The 23,140-nt window shown below is 26.5% G+C and overlaps 2 protein-coding genes across 2 annotated transcripts; both read right to left on the bottom strand.

The window, feature by feature from the left end:
- Positions 1–363: 363 nt before the first annotated feature.
- On the bottom strand, positions 364–907 carry LOC136080359 (uncharacterized). The gene is made up of 2 exons (XM_065796975.1): positions 846–907; positions 364–706 (listed from the first exon to the last, which is right to left on the bottom strand). Exons 1-2 carry the CDS (start codon positions 905–907, stop codon positions 364–366), a joined length of 405 nt encoding a protein of 134 aa, XP_065653047.1.
- Positions 908–9,140: 8,233 nt separating this feature from the next.
- Positions 9,141–22,904, bottom strand: LOC100199441 (S-adenosylmethionine synthase). The gene is made up of 8 exons (XM_065798089.1): positions 21,600–22,904; positions 20,739–20,816; positions 18,715–18,939; positions 10,209–10,501; positions 10,004–10,087; positions 9,761–9,859; positions 9,464–9,681; positions 9,141–9,375 (listed from the first exon to the last, which is right to left on the bottom strand). The coding sequence occupies exons 1-8, from the start codon at positions 21,655–21,657 to the stop codon at positions 9,276–9,278; spliced, it is 1,155 nt and encodes a 384-aa protein (XP_065654161.1). The 5' UTR covers positions 21,658–22,904; the 3' UTR covers positions 9,141–9,275.
- Between the last annotated feature and the right edge of the window lie 236 nt (positions 22,905–23,140).

Below are 23,140 nucleotides of genomic sequence, written 5' to 3'. Positions count from 1 at the left end.
TTGAAGATGTAGTCATTATTAGGGAAAAGTTCTTCTATACTTGGTTCAAGTTGATAAACTAAGATTTTGTGGTACAAATGCTGGTCCATGTTACCCTCCACCCGGTAAAGCTTTCCAACTTTGTGTGCACTAAAACAATCCCAAACATTAATCTTTTTGTCATGTTTAATGGTTGCCTTGCATGTTTGGGGGTTGAACTTCTCCCCAATTAATTTCCAGCAGTGAGATCAACTATTATGAAACAACACAAAAGGAGACTCATTGCTCCAAATAACTTTAGCCCATTGCTCACATATCTAATCTTTGTGCTCAATGCACCACTTTAATCTTTTTTTGCGATTGGTTTCACTAACAAAAGGTTTTTTATATTTGCTTTCCAGCAAAAAACTCCCCTGATGCTTTTATTCGACGAAATATTGTCCATTTTGAGATATTAGTAAGGTTTAAATCTAGTTTTATCTCAAAACATGTGATTTTACGATCTTTTTTGACGGCATTTAGAATATAGCGATCTTCCTTTTTTGATGTTTTAGGCTTTCTCCTAGATCCAACAGACCTTTCAGCTGTACCAGTGTGCTTATATTTCTTTACCAATCTACAAATAATTGAGTTTTTTCTTTTGAAACGTTTTTCAATGCTTCTGCGAGACTCTCCTTGGTCAGCAGCTTCAATAATTTGTCCAATTTCTATATTTTTTAGTTGTTTTCTAAAATATTAAATGTGTTTCTTTGAGCGCCCTCTTTTAAAATAACTGTCAACTTTGAAATGGGGTGTTTATTAAAAAACGTTTTCAACAAAGATTAAAGATCTTATTTAAATAAATATTAGTGTATATATAAGCATACCTTTTCTGTCCAAGGATTTTCACTACCGCATCCAATTTTTTTAGTTTTGCTTCCTTAAACATTACATACTTTAAATCAAGAAAAAATGTTTGTGTGGCTTTTTTTTTTGCACCCCACTGTATATATAAAGAGACGTATTTATACTTTTGGCGCCCTGGGGCACTAATTCTTTGAGCGCCCTCTTTTAAAATAATTGTCAACTTTGAAATGGGGTGTTTATTAAAAAACGTTTTCAACATCAACATATATGAAGTTAAACTCACTAAAATAAAAATAAAAAATCATAACTTTCTACATGACTTTTGTTTTGCAAATGTATTTACAATGTCATTAAAGTTGATATCGATGGTAAGTGCAGAATAAATAAATAGAATTGCTAAACTATTAAAACGATCACCAGTCATTCCGACCTCAAATCAAACTTAACCCTCTTCTGCTGAAATGGATCTCTCGGCTGAACAATTGTACGTTGGGCAGTATAGATATATCCTTAATGCCTACTTATAGTAGTTATAGATATAACGATAGTTATATTGTTCTTGAAGTTTATCAGTTCTTATCATTTTACAAATATCTATTATAGTTTTATGTCTTATTTTTTCAGATAAAACTATTAAATAACTTATGAATTGTATACACTCGTTAGCAAATAAAGACGAAACATCATTTTTATATATATTTTGAAGTACTTCTGCTTTTTTGTAAACTTCTAACGATGATAATTTTGTTATTTGAAACAAAAAATTAAATTTTTATATTTTATATTATGTATATATATATATATATATATATATATATATATATATATATATATATATATATATATATATATATATATATATATATATATATATATATATATATACATATAATAGAAAACTAGATATAAAAACCACAACTCATCATTCAATAATGTTAAATACAAAAAGTCCACCGCCCTAACAAAACTTTTTCTAAAATTTAAAAAACAATTTTAATGAACCCCCTATATTAACATGGTCTACTCTAAGGTCTGTACCCCCTATACTATGTACTGTACTATGTCAATACGAGAAATTTGCTATAGCAAATTTTTCCGTATTGATCTATTGTGCACCTGCACATTGACATTCGATACGATATAATATATTATATCGTATCCAAAACCATAGGAAATGCTAAATAACTTCTAAATAATTTCCGTCATTCATTTCATTACATCCACACACTGAACATGAATGACTAGAATCAGCTGCGTTGGCGAAGGCAGTGTGCACCTTTCCATCAATCATAGTGATTTTGATATGGTTTGTAATAGATATTTTTCGCCCTTCGAAAACAACGATGGATGGAACCAAATTTTCTATTTCACTTTTAAATTTACTTTCTTCATCAACCAATACAGATTTAGTTTCTTTTTTAAAATCAAAACTTAATAAGTTGACAATAAATGGCTGACGATGGATTTAAGTTTCTCCATGAAATAACTTTTTTTTCATCTATACTTGTAACTAGCTCAAAAGGAACAGCACAAGTCAAAAACAAATAATTTTTATTTGATAACCTACGACTAGTTGAGCCATCAAATCCAGCTTTGTAATATAGCGTTGCTTTATCAAATTTACGAGACAAAATAACTTCTCTCTGTAATGCTACTAATCTTTAAGAGTATGATAGAGTACAAGTATGATTTACCAGATCTTGTAATGGAGTATTAGCTGAATAATCACTAACGAATATGTTATAATGATCGCATAGTTCTTTTGCAGCTCTAGCGTTATTATATGCTGGGTATATACAAAAAAAATTTCTAAAGCATTATTTCGAATGTATTGATAAGAAGTCTTTGATACATTACAATCTAAAAGTAGTTCTAAAGCCTCAGTGAGTTTCATTACTGTTGATTTACTATTTGTTTTTAAAATGTTATGAACAATTTCATCTTTGTCTTTCCTTTTATGATTATTTATTTTGACTTTAGCAGCAAATAATATTGGATTAGTTGTACAACTATCCGTAATTGTACCAATTTTTCTATATTTTGTTCTTGAAGAATAATCGTAAAAGACTACAATTGGTCAAACAATATGATTGTTTAACGGTGTAACAAGACTTTCTGAATTGGAAAGAATATCTTTAGTCACTCAAAATCAAGTTCTCCTTGGTCCAGCCATTCACTATACTTATGCTCAAATTTTACAGCAATTCGTCTGCATTCAATCCAACTTTTTTTAAATGTTCATCAATTTTTTCTTTATTTTCTCGACTTTCTCTTGTTCAATGAAGTCATTAAAATCAGAATTAATTTGACAACATGGTACGGAACACTGTTCATGTATTGAGAACTGATTATTTCTGATACATTTCTAAATTTCAAAATATTTCACTACACAGCTAAAAAAATGTAAACAATCTAAAACGAATGAAAATAAGTAATAATTTAATAACAACCTTAACTTAAGTGACAACCCTAACGTTAGTTATTTCCATTTGGGAGGATGAGATAGAGCTATTACTGGTAGTAATTTAAATTTAAGACATATTTTTATCATACTCATTTCATAAAATTTTATAGAATTCATCAACAAATCCTTCGGCATTTTTAAGTTACATCAATGTCAAATATTGAACCCCCTCACTTTGAGGGGGTTTATATTTGATTGTTCAAAATTTATTCAGCTTTAGAGCATGTCAGTGCTCAAAGCTGCAAGAAGTAGCAGCCAAAACTAATTTTACCTCATAGTAAACATGTTAATCATTTATTGTATAAACTAATAGATGTGTTTGCTTGTGTTCCAATACGTGTAAGGATATATATATATATATATATATATAAATATATATATTTATTTATTTTTATTTTTTGTTCTTTAATCTTTACAAATTCGTAATATATAATAGAATCTTTACAAAGTAAGTAAAGTTAAATAAAAATCACAAAGTTACGTTATACAAAAAAAATATAAAATAAAACTGTAAAGTATTAGAAAATTCAAAGAACGCGGGAAACTTGCAAAAGACCGATGGTCTTGTCATCAAGAAACCGCTATGCGTTACTAATATTTTTGGATACTTCAATTTAAAATAAGTTAATATTTAAAAAATATGTTATCAGTTTTGGCAGATTAAAATTAAAATGCAAAATGCAAATAACAAAGAATGCAGAGAAAAAGAAGTTTTTAATTTTTTTAATTTTATTTCAATACGCATAAATATAAGTGGTACACGATTTGCTAAATAGGTAATATATAGTCGTTCACGTGTTCATAAATAAGTCTATGATTTATTTTTTGTTGTTGTTGTTGTTGTTGTTGTTGTTGTTATTGTTGTTTTTGAGTTATTTAGAGTTTTTAGAGTTATTAGAGTTTACATTGGTTTCGGAACAAAGTTAGTTTTATACATAGTTTTAAATGTTATTGGGTTAATAAAAACTCATAAAGTTGTTAGTGTTTACAATGAGATCTTTTAATAACGTTTTCAGAGTATTGAAGTTATTCGATTTTTCCAGTTGAGTAATTTTGTACATTAACTTGTTACATAGACAAGGCCCACGATACGAAATGGAAAAGCGCGAGAGATTAGTTTTTTTAAAAGGTACTTTGAAGTTTTTCTTTCCTCTCGTATGGTATCTATTTTTGTTATTTTGGAAGAAATTCATTGAAAAGTGAGAAGGAACAAGTCCAGGTTTATATTTGAGCATAAATAACAAATTTTGGAGTATACTGATTTGATATACATTTAATGCTTTCAAATTTTTTTAAAGTGGCTCAGCATGCGAGAGTCTATCCTTATTAAAAACTATTCTTGCAGCATGTTTTTGTTTTCGATATAGTGTGGTTAGTTTGGATTTATGAGTTCTCGCCCAGGCAACATAAGCGTATATGTAGTAGCTTTGTATAAACAAGAATTATAGGAACTTTAAATTATCAGGAGGAAATATAGAACTAGCTTTGTAAATGATACCAATGTTTTTTGATATTTTGGTATTTAATATATCTATATGTGATTTCCATGAGATGTTCTCATCAATAAGTATCCCTAGAAATTTAGTTGCTTGGGTTCTCTCTATTTTTTTAGTACTTATATTTAGCGAAGTTATATCGGGAGGTATTTTTATAAGGTTAGAATGAAAAAGAATGTATTTGGTTTTTTCTGTGTTAAGCGATAATTTGTCAGATTTTAACCAACTGTTTATTTTTTCAAGTTCAGTATTTGTAGTTTCATAAAGTTCTGTAATTGATGAGGATGCATAAAATAAATTAGTGTCGTCTGCGAACATTATGACATCCAATTTACTTGAGGCTTCAGGAAGATCGTTTATGTATATTAAAAACAAATGAGGTGCAAGAATGGAACCTTGGAGTCTTTGTTGATTTATCTAAGGCGTTTGACACAGTAGATCACGCTATCTTAATTAGGAAAATGGAAAAGTATGGGATAAAAGGTGCTGCAATAAACTGGTTCAAAAGTTTTTTACTAGACAGAAAACAATGCGTTAATACTCATGAAAAAAAATTTCAAAATAACTTAAAATAAAACGCGGTGTCCCCCAAGGACGTATTTTTTGTTTTCAAAGGAGTCATTTATATTATTTATAAGATCAAGAATTGCGTGTTTCGTTGAATGTTGCTTTTGGAAGCCAAATTGTTTTTCATTTTGGATTTTGTTATTTGTTAGATATTTATACAGTTTATTGTATATTACTCTCTCCAAAAAATTTGAAAATACAGGAAGAACGGAGATAGGTCTGTAGTTATTTAGTGTAAATGAATCCCCAGTTTTTAATATTGGTATTACAGTTGCTATTTTTAATTTATTCGGTACAGATCCTGTAATAATTGAAGATTTAAATATTTCATAGATTGATTGTTTTATCACCGGAAACACATTTACAACTATAAAATAAGCTACAAATATCGTCTATCCCAGGAGCCTTATTCGTGCTAAGCGGGTTTTTTGCAATATCTAGTTCTTCATGGTTTAGTCCAGAGAAAATATTTAAACAGAAATGTTGGTTTGTGATATAGGTTTCGAAGAAAGATATCAGGGCGTTAAACTTTTAAAGTCATGTTAGGGTCTATGTTTGCAAAAAAAGCTATTGTAGTTTTCAGCGATAGAAATTTTGTCGATAACGATAATTTTGTCGATATATTCAGTTTCGTTAACGATAATTTAATCGGGTAAATTATTTGATTTTGTATGGTTTTTACCTATTATTTCTTTCAATATGTTCCAGGTTTTTTTAATACCACTTTTGCTTTTTTGTAGTTGTTTTGAATAATAATTTTTTTTTTTGAATTCTTTCTTTTTAATTTTTTCAAATAGACTTTTGTATTCCTTGTATGAAGTTATGTTAGTTTCGTTTCTGTTTTTTAAATACTTGATATAGAGTTTTTGCTTTGTATTTGATGATTTTTTAATCCCGTTAGTTATCCATGGGCAGTTTAAATATTTTAGCTTTATTTCTTTCTCTTCAACAGGGAAACGTTTATTGTAGTAATCTAGAAAAATATTTATAAATAAATTGTATGCGGAGTTTGTGTGTCCAAGGTTACATTCTTGATACAACCCATCCCAATTTACTACCGATAGCGAGTCTTTAAAATTTTTAATTGAGAACTGATTGATTTTTGTTTTATAAATTTTGGTTTTAGGATAGTTATAGGTTCTTAAATCTTGAGATAATGAAAAATAAATAGGAAAATGATCTGATATATCGGGTTTGATAATTCCTGCTTTTAAGAAGGTTTCTAGAAATGTATTTGTTAATATATTGTCTATAGCAGAGACGGAGGTTGGGGTTACCCGTGTAGGTTTGTTGATGATTGGGAGGATACACAATTGAAACAGATTATCAAAAAAGAGTTTAGTAATTGCATTTTCTTTGTAGTTTAGACTGGTAATATTTAAATCCCCTATAAAGAAAATATTTTTTCCCTTGTCATTGATTTTGAGAAAGACTTCATTTTAGAAGTTTGAAAATTTAATGATATCACCTTCTGGAGGTCTATAGCAAGTGGAAATTATAATATTTTTTGATTTATTACCCGTTATCTCAATAGTAAAGACTTCACTATCAACGATAGTGAAGTCTTTACTATTGAGAAAACGGGTAATAAATCAACTATCTAACGATATCTTGACTTGTTAACTTTTCTTTTTTATATATATATTTTTGTATCTGTATCATAAATACTGTAATAAAGAACAAAAAAAAAAATTTCCGTTAAATGATCACGTCTGTGAATTATGAAAAGGAGAAAAAAATTAAAATGATAAATTTTGCGGTATCATTAAATATAAATGTTTATAGCAAAAAACCCAGACCGAAGATTCATTTTTTTTTTTAATTTTCTTTAAATTACAATTGTTTGTCCAAATTTTAATAAGATTTAAAATACATTCTTTTTTTTGGTAAAATGAACATTATGGTTTAACAATATGATTTGTTCTGATTGTTTATTGGCAATTTTTTTAAATTATAAGCTCTTTCTTGGTTGGAATTCTAGTATTTTTTGTGAAAATTAATAGAAATATTGAATTTTGACAGCTGTATATAGTTAATATGCGTCAGAACTGAATGGAATTAGGATCACTAGTAAATAAAGGAATTTTTTTTAAAGATTTCAACTAAATTCATGTTAACGCCGATGAGCGGAATTGATCTAAAGACTCCAAAATGGTGCTCTTTAGATTCACTATTACGGGTAGTAAAAAGGTTTTGAAAATTATATAAAAAAAAGGAAAGTTTTTTTAAATATTAAAAAAAACCTAAAGCAAAAAACTTATACCATCTAAATCTCTTGTTTGGACATAATACGCTGATAAAACCATGCTAATTTCAAAAAATTCGAATTATTTGTAAGTCGCCTTAACTACACCGAGTGGGCAGTTCAAATATATATATTTTAACTCTTTTTTCTCGATTTGAAAATATTTATTGTAATGTTTAAGAAAAGTATCAATAAATATATTATATACAGATTTTTTATGTCCAAGGTTACATTTTTTGGTATACTTTATCCTAATTTACAGCCGATGGCGAGTCTTTAAAATTGACAGCCAATGGCGAGTCTTTAAAATTTACAGCCGATGGCGAGTCTTTAAAATTTTAAACAGAATGTTGATTTTTCTTTTATAGATTTTGGTTAGTATAGAAAGCGACAAAATATATTTTAAACTTGGTGAAATTAATCTGGTCCAAAACTAAAAGTAACGTTAAAAATTCGATTTGCATTGAATTTTTAAATTTGTATTCGTATTAGGTGCTGGCATTGTATTGTTTGAAAAGGTGTAGGACGAAAATATCCTTAAAAAGGTTCGTCATTAAAATTTTTTAAAGAATTGCTTTGATTTTAAATAGTATAGATTGATAATCAAATCTCAAATAACATCAAAATATATTTAGTCGCTCAAAAGATTATAAGCTTCTCATATTTTTAGCGTTTTGCAGTTTTAAAAAAAGGTGAAAAAAAAAAAAAAAAATTGGTTTTTGATTTGCTTAGGGATCGTCCATAAATTACGCAACGCAAAATATATTTAAAAAACAGAAGGAGATCTTTTACGCGGCGGTTTCCAATAAACTTAATGGGCTATTTTTAATTTTTTTAATTAAGATTTTGTGAGGAAAAACTTTTGATCTTTTTTGTTTTGTTCATTGTAAAAATTTGCTTTACGTAATTTGTGGACGATTTTGATATTAGGAAACCTAGCTAAAGTATTTTTAAACCTATAAAATAAAAGTATCGTACGTGAAAATTTAAACTTCTTAAATAAATATTGATTTAATATTGTTCCCTTTTTAATAAAAAATCGTTTAAATCGTTTTTTAAAAAAAAATCGTTTTAATCATTTTTATCTACTTATTGAGTCATTTCAGAAGAATGTTAGGTGAGATACTATTTATTATCAATTACTATTTATTATCAAAAAACATTTACGCTTACTATTTTGAGTTTTAGTATTAGTACACGTATAGGTAGTACGTATAACACGTATAGGTAATACGTGGTACACGTTTACGTAATACCTGTACGGTAATACACGATAAATACGGTTTATAAATTAATTAAAATAAAACTAATAAGTAAAATTAAATTAAAAGGTAATACGGTAGAATTACCTATACACGTAAAGGTAAATAGGTAGGTAGTACAAGTATAGGTAATACGTGTACTAGCATCCGATTAATGGGTTTATAAATTAATTTTCATTTTAGAAATCATGTTTAAAAATTCAAAAGCAACATTTTAGTTCAGGGAAGATGTCACATGAGCAACTATTCTTTTTTTTTTTGTACGAAATAAACAAAACAAATCGAGATAAACGTTTTTATTTTCATATAATATAAATAGAAATTGCAAAAATATTATTAAATTTAAAATTATTTAAGCAACTAATACAATTTCTAACTAAGTGATTTTTTCTTTGTCATCGGATCGCAAGATACATTTAAAATACTAATTGTTTAGGAATTTCCCAAGTAAAGCCTGGCTTAAAGTGACCATAGACACTGGTTTTTTCGTATATAGGTTTCTTTAAATCAAGTTCCCTAAAGCAAAAAAAAATTTAAGGAAAATTTTATTTTAACCAATAAAATATACTAGACATGATTTTAAACTAAAGGTTATTTAACATACCTAACTATAACTCCAGGACGAAGGTCAAAATTATTATTGATTATTTCCAACAATTCAGAATTTGTTTTTTTACCAGTTCCGTACGTCTCTATAGTCATTGAGAGAGGTTTAGAAATACCAATAGCATAAGATACTTGCAATAAACAACGGCGAGCCAAACCTGCAGCAACAATTGATTTTGCAACCCAGCGAGCAGCATATGCAGCTGAACGATCTACCTAAATATATACCAAAATGCTTGTTACAATTAAATACACTTAAGAAACAATTCTTATTAATTAAAATTATTCTTCACACCTTTGAAAAATCTTTCCCTGAAAAAGCTCCACCACCGTGGGCACCCCAACCTCCATATGTATCTACTATAATTTTACGGCCTGTTAAACCACAGTCACCCTAAAATGTTTAAAAAAGTAATTTTAAAATATGATTTTTTCTAATCTAAGAAATTAAAATAACAAAATAAACTAAAAAAGATAAAACAATAAAAATATTTATCAAAGAAATTAAAATAACAACAAAACACTCTAAGCAAAATACCATAGGACCACCAATAATAAAGCTGCCAGAGACTTGGATATGGTAGATAGTCCGGTCATCCAACATTTTTGGATCAATAACTGTCTGTATAATAAAATAAACTCAAAATACAAAATATTCTGAATTTAGAGATAATACCTCATGTTTTTATGTAAGATAATAATATCTTATAAAAAAACTAATACTATTAATAATTAGAAATTACATTAATAATTTTTTCTCTGATGTCTTGACATATTTTCTCTTGAGTCACATTTTCTGAATGTTGTGTCGATACGACTATTGTATGAACTCTTAATGGTACACAAGCACCATTATCCATTTTGTATTCAATTGTTACTTGAGTTTTTGAATCAGGACGCAAATAAGGCATAGCACCATTTCGTCTATTTTCTGCAAGAGCTTGGTTTAATCTATGAGCATAAACACAGGTAAGCGGCATAAGTTCCTTTGTTTCATCGGTTGCATATCCAAACATGAGTCCCTGGTCACCAGCACCTGTAAAAAAAATAAAAAAAAATAATGATAACTCATTATATTTAGAGTTAAAGTGAAGCCTAGACTTTTTTTTATTATTAAAGTCACCTCCTCAAGGCTCCAGAGGGCCATTACACACTTTAGAAGATAATAGTGTCTGTATGATATTTTGTTGATTACAACAAATTTCCGTTAAATGATCAGGTCTGTAAATTATGAAAAGACGAAAAAAATTAGAAATAATAAACTTAGCGGAATCATAAAATGTAAATGTTTGTAGTGAGAAAACCCAGACCGAGGTGATTTCACTGTTTTTTTTTTTGTTTTTTTTTAAACTTTTTAAATTTTTTTTTTCTTAATTTGCAACTTTTTTCCAACCCTGAACTGAAGATTCCTTTTTTTTTTTTTTTAAATCTTCTTAAAATCATAATCGCTTGTCCAAATTTGAATAAGATTTTAAACAAATATATTTTTAGGTGAAATGAACATCACAGTTTAATAATATGATCTGTTCTGATTGTTTATTAGCAATTTTTCTTAATTATAATCTCTTTGTTGGTTGGAATTCTAATATTTTTGATGATAGAAATTGATAGAAATATTGTATTTTGACAACTATATATAGTTAACATATGTTAGAAACGATTAGAACTAGGATCTTTAGTGAGTTAAGGCATTTTTCAAAATTTTTTAACTAAGTTCATGTTAACACCAATGTATGAAATTGATCTAAAGACTTTAAAATGGTGTTCTTTAGATTCACTATTAGGGGTAGTAAAAAGGTTTTGAAAATTATATATAAAAAAGAGCAAAAAAAATTAATACATTTAAAGCTCTTATTTGGACATAATACACTAATAAAATCATGCGAATTTCAAATAAAAGAATTTAAATAATTTGTATATCGTTTTAACTGCACTGAGCAGTTGAGGTGATTTCTCTGTTATTGTTTTTTTTTAAAAACTAAAAAAGTTTTTTCTTCTTAATTTGTGACTTTTTTTCAACCCTGAACTCTGAACCTTTTTAAACAAGTTGGCCACTACACTGAAAAATAGGTTAAGTGTAGTACTTCCAGAGGTGTAATGTGGAAATTTGAACCTCGTTGTGAGTCAATTTATTTAACACTTGTCTACTAACACATTTTAAAATAATGAAAACAAAAAGCTTATTAAGTTCTAATTTCTTCATTTTATTTGATTTGATTTTTAATTAATTTTCTATTTCTTTATTTGCTATTATACAACTTTGGAATACAATTCAAAAACTGTGGGGGCAAAATTGATTCCTTTATAATTTAATATTTATTTTTAATGTTGATGAGTAGTGATATGCCAGATAAGAGCCACTTTTTAAAGATAACTGGCAATGAAAACACTAATTCAGGTTTTAGACAAAAATGTAATTATCAAATATGATGTGACTTTTTATATTCTAAATTTAATTGTTTTATTTTATTAACTTTAATTGATCATCTAAAATATGTAATAATTATTCAACTTACTATTCTTAATTTTGATATCAATCCTAATATCAAATCTCAATTTTACTATCTTGAAACTGTGGGAATTTCGGTTATTATTAATAATTAATTATTATTATTATTATTATAATCAGGAATATGCTACTACTAAATTATAATTAAAACAAAGACATTCAATATTTATGTTTTTATTAAGATATCAAAAGGTAGAACAGAGGAGGGATCAAGATGAGGGAAAGATGGTTTGTAGAGCATAAAGATACAGATGACCAGGGGTATCGATAATGTAAATAGTGGCAGATGTAGGAAAACTTGGAATGAGCGCACAACAGAATACACGATGAGCAGAGAAATGGACATTAAATCAACAACAACAGTAATAATGATGTAAATGACAATTATTGAAGCTTCATTAACTGTTTAAACCCTTTCCCCCTTTAATAATTCCGAAAATTCATCAAAAAAATGAACAAAAATTTTATAACTTTTTATATTATTTTATAAATTTTTTTTAAACTCTTATACTTTTTAATTTATCTCAGTTTTTTACTGAGATTTACATCCTGTTAATTTATTCATTTAATAAATGAAAAAATGGTGTGCTTCAAGGTAACCTGTTATTTAAAAAATCCTTTTACTTGATCAAAATTAAGTTAATTAAATATTATCTTCTTAACATAAAACACTTAAAACTTCACATCATTTGTAACTCAATGATCAAAACAACATGGGTTAGAAAATTTATGACTATATATTGTCAGTTAAGAACCCGCTGACCATGAAAAAAATGAAATCATGTCAATTTCATTTTTTTTAAATGACATTATGGATGAGGTAATGCAACTTTCTACAATCAAATGTTTTCCAGGGCACTAGTTTTGCAGATTGAGTATTGTTATTTTAATACTCATACTAGGAAGGTTTCCATTCAAGGGTTAAGAGCTCTATCTAATCAAAAATAAATTGGGACTTTAAATCAAAATTTTCAAAGTTATCTTAAGCAAAAGGTAATATATATTTAAGTTTGAAAGTATTTTGATGTTCATTAACAAACTTGATTAGGATTCAGGTATAGAGGAGGGGAAACAAAACCCTAGCATCAAAAAAGCATTGAGGGCAACTTTGTTTTTAATTTTCTTACTTCTCTACTTATTATGATAAACTATAACCCAATTTTGGATTTGGTACTAACTGTTACTTGTTTTGTTTGTTTTATTTATTATATTTTCTGTAATATATATATATATATATATATATATATATATATATATATATATATATATATATATATATATATATATATATATATATATATATATATATATATATATATATCTATATATATATATCTATATATATATATCTATATATATATATCTATATATATATATCTATATATATATATATCTATATATATATATATATATATCTATATATATATATATATATATAATATATATATATATATATATATATATATATATATCTATATATATATATCTATATATATATATCTATATATATATATATATATATATATATATATATATATATATATATATATATATATATATATATATATATATATATATATATATATATATATATATATATATATATATATATATATATATATATATATATATAGATATATATAGAACCCTTAGATGTTGTCCGAAAGTTTTTTCCATATTTTGTTGACAAAAAGTAAAAATTAAAATGCAAGACCGGAATTTTTTTTTTTTTAATAATGATAGACTGCCTGCCCCAACCAAACCCTCAGTCGATGTAGCAGCACTCCCTTGCGGGTCAGGCTATTTGTCAGTTGATGTAGCAGCACTCCCTTGCGAGTCAGGCTATTTGTCAGTCGATGTAGCAGCACTCCCTTGCGAGTCAGGCTATTTGTCAGTCGATGTAGCAGCACTCCCTTGCGAGTCAGGCTATAAGATAGTCGATGTAGCAACACTCCGCGCATGATTTACAGTAAAAAAAATAAAAATAAAAACATTTTATTAAAAAAAATAAAAATAAAAACATTTTATTAAAAAAAATAAAAATAAAAACATTGTTTATATTGTTAAAAACATTCAGAATGTTTTAAAAACATTCAGAATGTTTTTAAAAACATTCTGGTCAATTAAATTTGCGTTTTTTTATATAACAATTAATTCGTAATTAAATTAATAGTTTTGACTTTCGTCCAACACGAAAATGTTGGACGAAAGTCAAAAGTAATTAAAAGTGACGTATGTGTTGGCGTAAGAATCACTTTTTTCCTTCCGCTCTTCCCAAAGCCAACAAACTATAGATCTATATATATATATATATATGTATATATGTATATATGTATATATGTATATATGTATATATGTATATATGTATATATGTATATATGTATATATGTATATATGTATATATGTATATATTTATATATTTATATATGTATATATATATATATATATATATATATATATATATATATATATATATATATATATATATATATATATATATATATATATATATATATATGTATGTATATATATATATCAACCCTCGCAATTAGGGTTGGCATAGCCTTACTGCCGACCTATAAGTGTTTTACACTTATAGGTCGGCAGGATTACATTACAGGATTATTTCTCAGATTTTTGATGTAATTTTTAACATTGTTTGTTGTTTATGGTTGAGTGTTAAGATAAGCTAACCTGTTGCTAAACCTGTTGTTGATTTTAATGTTGGAGTTATCTCTGTAAGTGATAACTCCAACATTAAAAGTGCAAATCCTTTTTTTCACACAAAATATAATAAATGCAATAAATCAAGACTTTCAAAGTGGAAAAAACAAAATTTCTTTTCAAAATGTCTTATAACTCAAATTAAAAACTTTTATTATAATGTCATCAATTTTCCATTTTCTACAAATACGCTTGTATATATAAAATACGACCAGAGTTGGCATTAAACAACCAAAAAAACTTGCCCCATAAAACCTACCTGAAAAACCCCGGACAATCTGGGTTTTTTGGATTTTTTTAAAGATATTTTATAATCTAATGAACTAATTTAACCAACATTAACATTATAACTTTTATATTAATAACTAAATTATTATTATTTAAATTATTTATTTACTATTATTATTAGCAATTATACAATTTTAAAATAAATCAATACATATACAGTGGTGGCCAAAAGTCTTGGAACAAAACATTTAACGACCAAAAAAATTTATTTTTGATCCAAAGTATAAATTTTGAAAGTTTGATGCTTTTGTTTTTACATTGCAATATGTTTATAGTTATATATTTGTATATTGCGCAATTTATTATCGTTTTTTATTATTCATAAGCAATTTATCAGCTATATTATGCCAGAACTTTCACCTAAAAAAAGAGGAATTATTGCTGCATTATGTGAACAAGGTTTAGTTCAAAGAGAAATATCTGAAAAGCTTGGTTGTTCATTATCAACTGTAAGTAGAACTTTAAAAAGGCATAAAGAAGAGCCCCAATTAAATTTTACTTCAAAGATGAGATCAGGCAGGCCCAGAGCAACCACCTCAAGAACTGACAAACTTATTGGCCGGATCAGCCATCCAAATCCACGGCTGCAAATCTGCACACGAGATTTCAAAAGAAATTTTTATTGAGAAAAAAGTAAGTGACCGAACAGTTAGAAGAAGGCTTTTGGTAGATTTCAAAATGAAGGCATGCAAGCCAGCAAAAAAACCTTTTTTATCATTAAAAAACCTAAAAGATCGAAAAACATTTTGTCAGCGCTACAAAAATTGGACTGGAGAAAATTGGTCTAAAGTTCTTTTTTCAGATGAAACATGTATTAAACAATTTAATGTTACAAACAACTTTGTAAGAAGACCAAAAAACTGTAGATATATGCCAAAATATACAGTTAGCAGTGTCAAGGCTCCTGTGTCTTGTATGGTTTGGGGTGCTATTTCTGCCAAAGGAGGTGGGCCATTATGGATAATGCCCAAGAATACCACAATAAACAGCAAAGTCTATTTGGATGTTATGAAGGAGAAGTTGCCACCTTTCATGCAGATCTTGAACTGCACTTATTTCCAACAGGATGGTGCACCATGCCACACAGCCAAAATTGTAAAGAAGTGGTTTGCTGATGAAGGAATTCAAACCCTTGAAAATTGGCCTGGGTCATCACCAGATCTTAATGTTATTGAAAATTGTTGGCATATTATGAAAGTAAAAGTTGCTGCCAAAAAGCCTATATCCTATAATGATTTAGTTGAAGCAATCAAATCAGTGTGGATCCATAAAATTACACCAGACTATTGTACAAAACTTGTTAACAGCATGCCAAAACGTATCCAAATGGTAATTGACAATAACTATGCTTCCATTAAATATTGAACTTTTATCATGTATGTGCATGTACCTATCATCTTTAAAATTGTTATAAACACTTATTTTATTGAAAAAAATAAAAAAATTTACTAATAAATTGTTTTTCACACAAATATATTGATTTCATAACATAAAATATGATGTTCCAGGACTTTTGGCCACCACTGTAGATTTAACATGAAATTTTTTTCTATTACAATCATGTTAGAAAACTTCTTTTTATAAATTATTAAATAACATTATATAAAATATATTTTAAATAAAGTAGAAAATTATACTAATTTTCAATATCATTAAATAAAAATAAAAAATTTAACAGATATAAAATTAAAAAAAAAACCAAAAAAAACCCAAATTAAACAGAAGTGTAAGGTATTTTAATTTAAATGATTTTCTCAATCAAGTTCAAATTCAAATCAAGTTACTTTTAATACTTTATATAAATTATTTTTTAAAAAACCATCAACCTGAAATCCATTGACAATAAAGATCCTTTTCTATAAATGACCTTTTTTCAACTTGAAAAAAGTTGTACTTTCAATAATTTTATTAACAACTTTTTTTTCAACCTTACTTATAATGAACATATAACTTTGTCATTTAAATATTAAACAACAAGGCCATAGACAACTTTTTTTATGTTTAAGCTACGCAACTTTGAAACATAAAGCAAATTCCATATTTAAGTATGTTCATATATATGAGGAATGAGGATGCTATGCAAAAAATTGTGGTGATTGGAGACTGGGAACAACAAAAAACCAAAAATGTTAGCTCCCCCCAGCCCCAAATAGAAGGGTAATGAGTCAAATTTGTTTATTGTTTTTGCAATCTTAAACTTAATATATATTCATTATTAGGTCATTAAAGTCAAACAACAAGAGATTATTGAATCAAATTTGAAATTTGTCGATGAATATAAATTAAATTTAAGATGGAAAAAACAAAAAACAAATTTGACTCATTGCCCTCCTATTTGGGGCTGGGGGGGGAGCTAACATTTTTGGGTTTTTGTTGTTCCCAGTCTCCGACCACCGCAATTTTTTGCATAGCATCTTCATTCCTCATATATATGAACATACTTAAATATGGAGTTTTCTTCATGTTTCAAAGTTGCTTTGCTCAAACATCAAAAAAAGTTATCTACGGCCTTGAACAAGATGTCAAACAGTTTACAAATCACTAAAGGTCACTTATCTAAAAATTTAGTTAAACAAGATGATTTATAATTCTAATCTCAAAATGGTTAAACAAACCGAATTACAAAGAGCATGCTAATCAAATGCAAAATGCAAGACAAGCCATTCAAGCTTTGCATAATAAATTAAAACATAGTATTTCAAAATCAGAAATTAAAAATATTATATTAATATATATATATATATATATATATATATATATATATATATATATATATATATATATATATATATATATATATATATATATCAGTCTTTCACAGGAAGACCTGCGATCGCACATCTTTATATGACCAGGCAAATTATATTTTGTTTACATTTTTCTATTTCAAAAAACATTTTTTGTAATACACTTTTATTTAATTGATCCAAAAGTACTAAAGTTGCTTATTCTAATGGAATTGATGGGTATAAGTTCACAATATCAAAGGATACCTGTATTTCATCTTTGTCAATTAAATACGACTTGAATTTTTTAACCTAATAGGATTTTCATTTATCTATTATATCTCCTATTATATTTGATAAAGTGTCTGTGAATCAAAACTTCAAATACAAACAAGGGTTCAACAATACCAAAAATTTTTGACTGAAGGCAAGTTAAAAGCCTGCATTAGCTTTGCATAAAAGGAATTGCAATGAGGATATTGAATGGGATAAAGCAGAAATAGTTAAAGTTGAGGGAAAAAAATTTGAAAAAAAAGTCTGTGAAGCCTTGGAGATACAAAAACATCAATGTTCTCTAATATACGGTGGTATGATTTTGGACAATAGACATTATGTTAAAACAAATTTTTGGACTTCATTTTTTTATACTTAAGTAAAAGAAGCTATTATAAAGGTGATGTCAAAATTTAAAATTTTGTTGTTGTTATTTAATGGTCACAATTTTTGTAATTATATTATATGCTGATGATGCCGGTGCCTATAATCTGGCGAAAATTTCAAATAAATTATTTAGTATTGAGAGAATTCGTATTATCTGATGTTTTAAATTAGTTTATAAATATATACTCTTGCACATAATGTCAGCATTTAAATCATATATATATATATATATATATATATATATATATATATATATATATATATATATATATATATATATATATATATATATATATATATATACATATATATATAATGTTTGTTTGATTTTAAAAACATTACCAATCTCTTCTTCCTTTTCTTTTCCAATATGAACAGCCTGTGCAATTTCTTTTTGTTGTTGTTCAATGGCTACCAGTACATTCATAGTTTTGTAGTCAAAGCCTTTAGAGGAATCATCATATCCGATTCTTTTCACAGTATTACGTATAATTTTTTGATAATCAACCAAAGCATTGGAAGTAATTTCTCCAGCAACTAATACCATTCCTGTTTTGGCGAGCGTTTCTAAAAAATAATTAATTGTTGTTCCTCAAAAAAACCTTGAAAAAAAATTTAGAAAAATTAGACACTAATTTTTTCCCTAATTTCTTGTAAAAAAAAAGACTCAGTTTTTGTTAAAATTAATTTTTAAAAACTTAGGGAGTTAACGTAATAGTTGCTTATCGTCTGGGATAGTGCGAAAGCATGAACTAGTATTAGATAATACCGCGTATCTACACTACAGATTTTTTACTAGAGAAAGTTAAAAATTTATATATATTTTTATTTCAACAGACTTTGGGTTTTCCATCTTAAAAAGATAAAATGGAAGATTAAAAAGATAAAAAGGGTTTAAGATAAACATAAGACAAAGGCAGCAACGTATCCAGAAATCATTTTGGAACAGTTTTAAAATTATACCGGCACTAGTAGGTGAATTATCCATGGATGTTTTTAGGACCTCTTTTTTTTTATATGAATGCTGCATATTATTTATTAAGTACTGGAGTTCGGGCAGATATTTGGGCACCCGAACACTTTGATACCCAATATACTGATGTCAAAATCAGCTTAGATTAATCACTCTAAGATTACACATTAAAAGTTAAAAGTGAGCTAGTAAAAAATACTTGAAAAAGACTGGGGTGTGAAAATAAGGAGTTTATTAGTATTAGGACACTTTTCGTTGTATTTATTTTATTGTATGAACAGCAAAATGTTAAAAAAAAATGTTGTGGTTATTTAAAAGATTTTGTTTTATTTATTTGGTTTTGAGAGTAGCAAATTGAAAATATAGAAAAGAAATTAGAATAAATAAATGGAAAAACAGTGTGTTGGTAAGTTTTCTTATTTTAAAAAGGAAGAGGAAGATGAGCCCGGACCATTTTTTAGATTAACTTAATTCCACTTCTAACAGGAATAAGTGCATTATAATCATAATTATTTATAGCAGTGAAACATGGAGAATAAAGGTTGATGATGATCAGTATTTTTAAAGGACATCTTGTCACTTCTTAAATTGCTAATTTTGTATTTTGACCTATCAAAAATCAACTTTTAAAATTAGTGGATGATTGTTTAGGTTACCATGCTTTACAGAAGTAAGTCTAGAGTTGTAAATAATAAAAAGAAAAAAAGTTTTCTGAAATTTTCTTTTAAAAATTTAAATGACCTTATCTCAGGAACCAAAAAAAGTTTTATAGTTTGGAACCCTGAATTAAGTAAACAAGTCAGGCATAGAGAGACCGAACTATTTAATTTTTACTTAATAACAACATTTATCTCTTCATTGTAAAATTCAAAATAAACCACCTTTAAATGATATTTGTATTAGTTTCTAAAAAATTTTGTATAGTAGATTTTGATGTATTTTTATTAAATATTAAAAAAATATAATTTTTTTTACGGATTTTTAACTAACTTGTGATTTTTAAAATTAAAAATTTTATTTACTTATAAAAATATTATATTTACTATTATAAACTGATGATAAATTATAAAAATTCAAAACATATATATATATATATATATATATATATATATATATATATATATATATATATATTTATATATATATATATAAATATATATATATATATATATATATATATATATATATATATATATATATATATAAATATATATATATATATATATATATATATATATATATATATATATATATATATATATATATATATATATATATATATATATATATATATATATATACACACATACATATATATTTTAAAATTCTTAATACATTATTTTTTAATTTAATATTCATCAATTGAAAATTTTATTCATTCAAAGAGAATTACCACATGCAACTTTTGCATTGGGATCACCTTCCAAATGAGCATCTAGAATTGCATCAGAAACTTGATCACATAACTTGTCTAAAAAAAAAATAATTTACTTTGTTTTTATACAACTACTACCATAAATGATCAATGTATTAACATTTGTTATCATGTACTAAAACATGTATTTTATAAATGAGCTGAACACAAGTAAGCTGATTTATTTGTAAAAAGTTCAAATTATTATTAATGCATGTCCCACATACATGTTTGCAACAAAGGAACAAGCAGAAGTCATACTTTTTTATTTAGAAAAACATTTTAGTTTGTTTTCAATCAATTATATATTTGATATAAAAATAGTTAATTTGTATATCACATGTTATTTAATAATATATTCTGAATGATTTTAAGAACGTATCTTGTACAATAATGTATATTTACTTTTCAATAACAAAAATAAAAGTGTCAAAACAAATAATAAAAAATTATAATTTTTCTGTTTATTCTTTCACCACTAATTGTAGTATTTAAACTTAAATAACTCACGAGAACAAATTTATCAGCTTGTTTTTACAAGGTAAAAAATAACGCTGTTATCTATAAAAATAACGCTATTATCAATCTTATAAATAGTTTGTGTCCATACTATTTTGTGTCTTAAGCAGTAAAAAATACCAATCTTTAATTTTACTTTCGATCGGAAAATATACAAAATCTTAAAAACGTTTGAAAATTTTTTTTGTAGTTTTATAATTTAAATTAACTGGGTGACAGATAAGTTAATTGAGTGGGCGTTGGCCACCCAGATAGATGAAAAAAACATTTTCTGTGACTAGCACACTAAAAATTAACAAAAACTGAATAAAAGTTACTTACCAGGGTGACCCTCTCCTACAGATTCTGAAGTAAATAGAAAAGTGCTATCGTTTGACATTTTTGAATACTGATAATTGTTAAGTATGCAAACTTGCGTGGAAATCACTCGCCTTCAATTAAGTCGAATGTTGCAAAATATGGTACATGGGTTTGCGAAACAATGACGTCATATCGTCAGCCGAGAACCAAGAGGCTGTATGTTTACATAATGTGCTTTTTCAGTTTATTATCAATAAATATTCAACAATCAATATTGTATGTGTCCAATAAATCTAGTCTCAAAAATGATACAACTTTTGAAAGCATTTTAAAAGTTACTCGGACATTTTGGCAGAAAGTCTTTACAAATTAAATTTTAAAACTTGATTTTCTCGGAAACACAACATGTGGACATACTTAGTTCACGGCTGACGATATGTCGACGATAATAAGATAATCGTCAAAATTAAAATGGCTTCGGCAGTTTCGGCCGAAGCCATTATTATTATTTTGACGATTATCTTATTATCGTCAAAATATTGATTTTAATCCTTCGTAAACACCAAGTATGTTCAACCTATGAAATGCTTGTAAATATGTATAGTTTTATCATTAAACATGTTCAAACAAAAAAAAAAAAATAAAGTTTTGCATAAAATTAAGTGATATTTCCATAACTTTTGTCCGTTCTGTAACCACGCTATCGATGCATCCATATTTGTGAACTAATCTTTTTCTTATAACAAATCCAATTTTTCGTTCTCGAAAAAAAAAAGGTTTTCTAACTTGAGTTTCATTAGCACAGGTTCCAGATGTGCATAAATTGTTAGGAGGATTATGTTTTAAAGAATTGAATATAGTTGTAAATAACTCTTGTCTATTTCTTTTATAGACTACTCCTGTATGTAATGCAGCTTGTTCATTACTCGTAAAAATCTACACGGGTTTAACTTTATTCACATTAGTTGTTTCTTTTGAATGTTTGTAAACTCTGGCCTGATGTCTTTTTATACATACTTGCATAACTTAGTTCAAATGAATTGGAGATATTTCAGTATTCCATTCCTAATTTTCATCAAAGTAACATTTGTTATTAACCGGAACCTTAACTCTAACCCAGACTGTAACCCAGACCCAAACTAAAATAAATTAAATCTTTAGTAATAACTTTTATTAAAATTGAACGCAAGGTTCTAAACATATTGCACACTCTCTTAAAATGGATTCTTTTATATCAGTGCAACAACAAATATTTTCCAACGCTTTTTAAATATTTTTTTTACTTTCAAAACACTTAGTTTATTAGGTTAGACATGTATCTAAAAAATTAAACGATATTTCGTGTTGTGTTTTTTATGAAAGTTTACTAGTGAATACAGTACAGACGCTTTTTTGTCTTTTATTGTTATCTTTTTTAATAAAATAGATAAATAATTAAATAAAACTAATTTCTTAAAACAGAAGAGATTTTTATTATTATTAATTTATAAAAATTTAAACTAAAAGATTGATGTCTTTTAGTTTAAATTTTTTTTCGCAAAAAACCATATTCGTTTTTTGTG

The sequence above is a fragment of the Hydra vulgaris genome, chromosome 05, assembly GCF_038396675.1.
Source record: "Hydra vulgaris chromosome 05, alternate assembly HydraT2T_AEP".
NCBI classification, from domain to species: domain Eukaryota; kingdom Metazoa; phylum Cnidaria; class Hydrozoa; order Anthoathecata; family Hydridae; genus Hydra; species Hydra vulgaris.
This window is presented reverse-complemented; position numbering and strand designations above follow the sequence as displayed.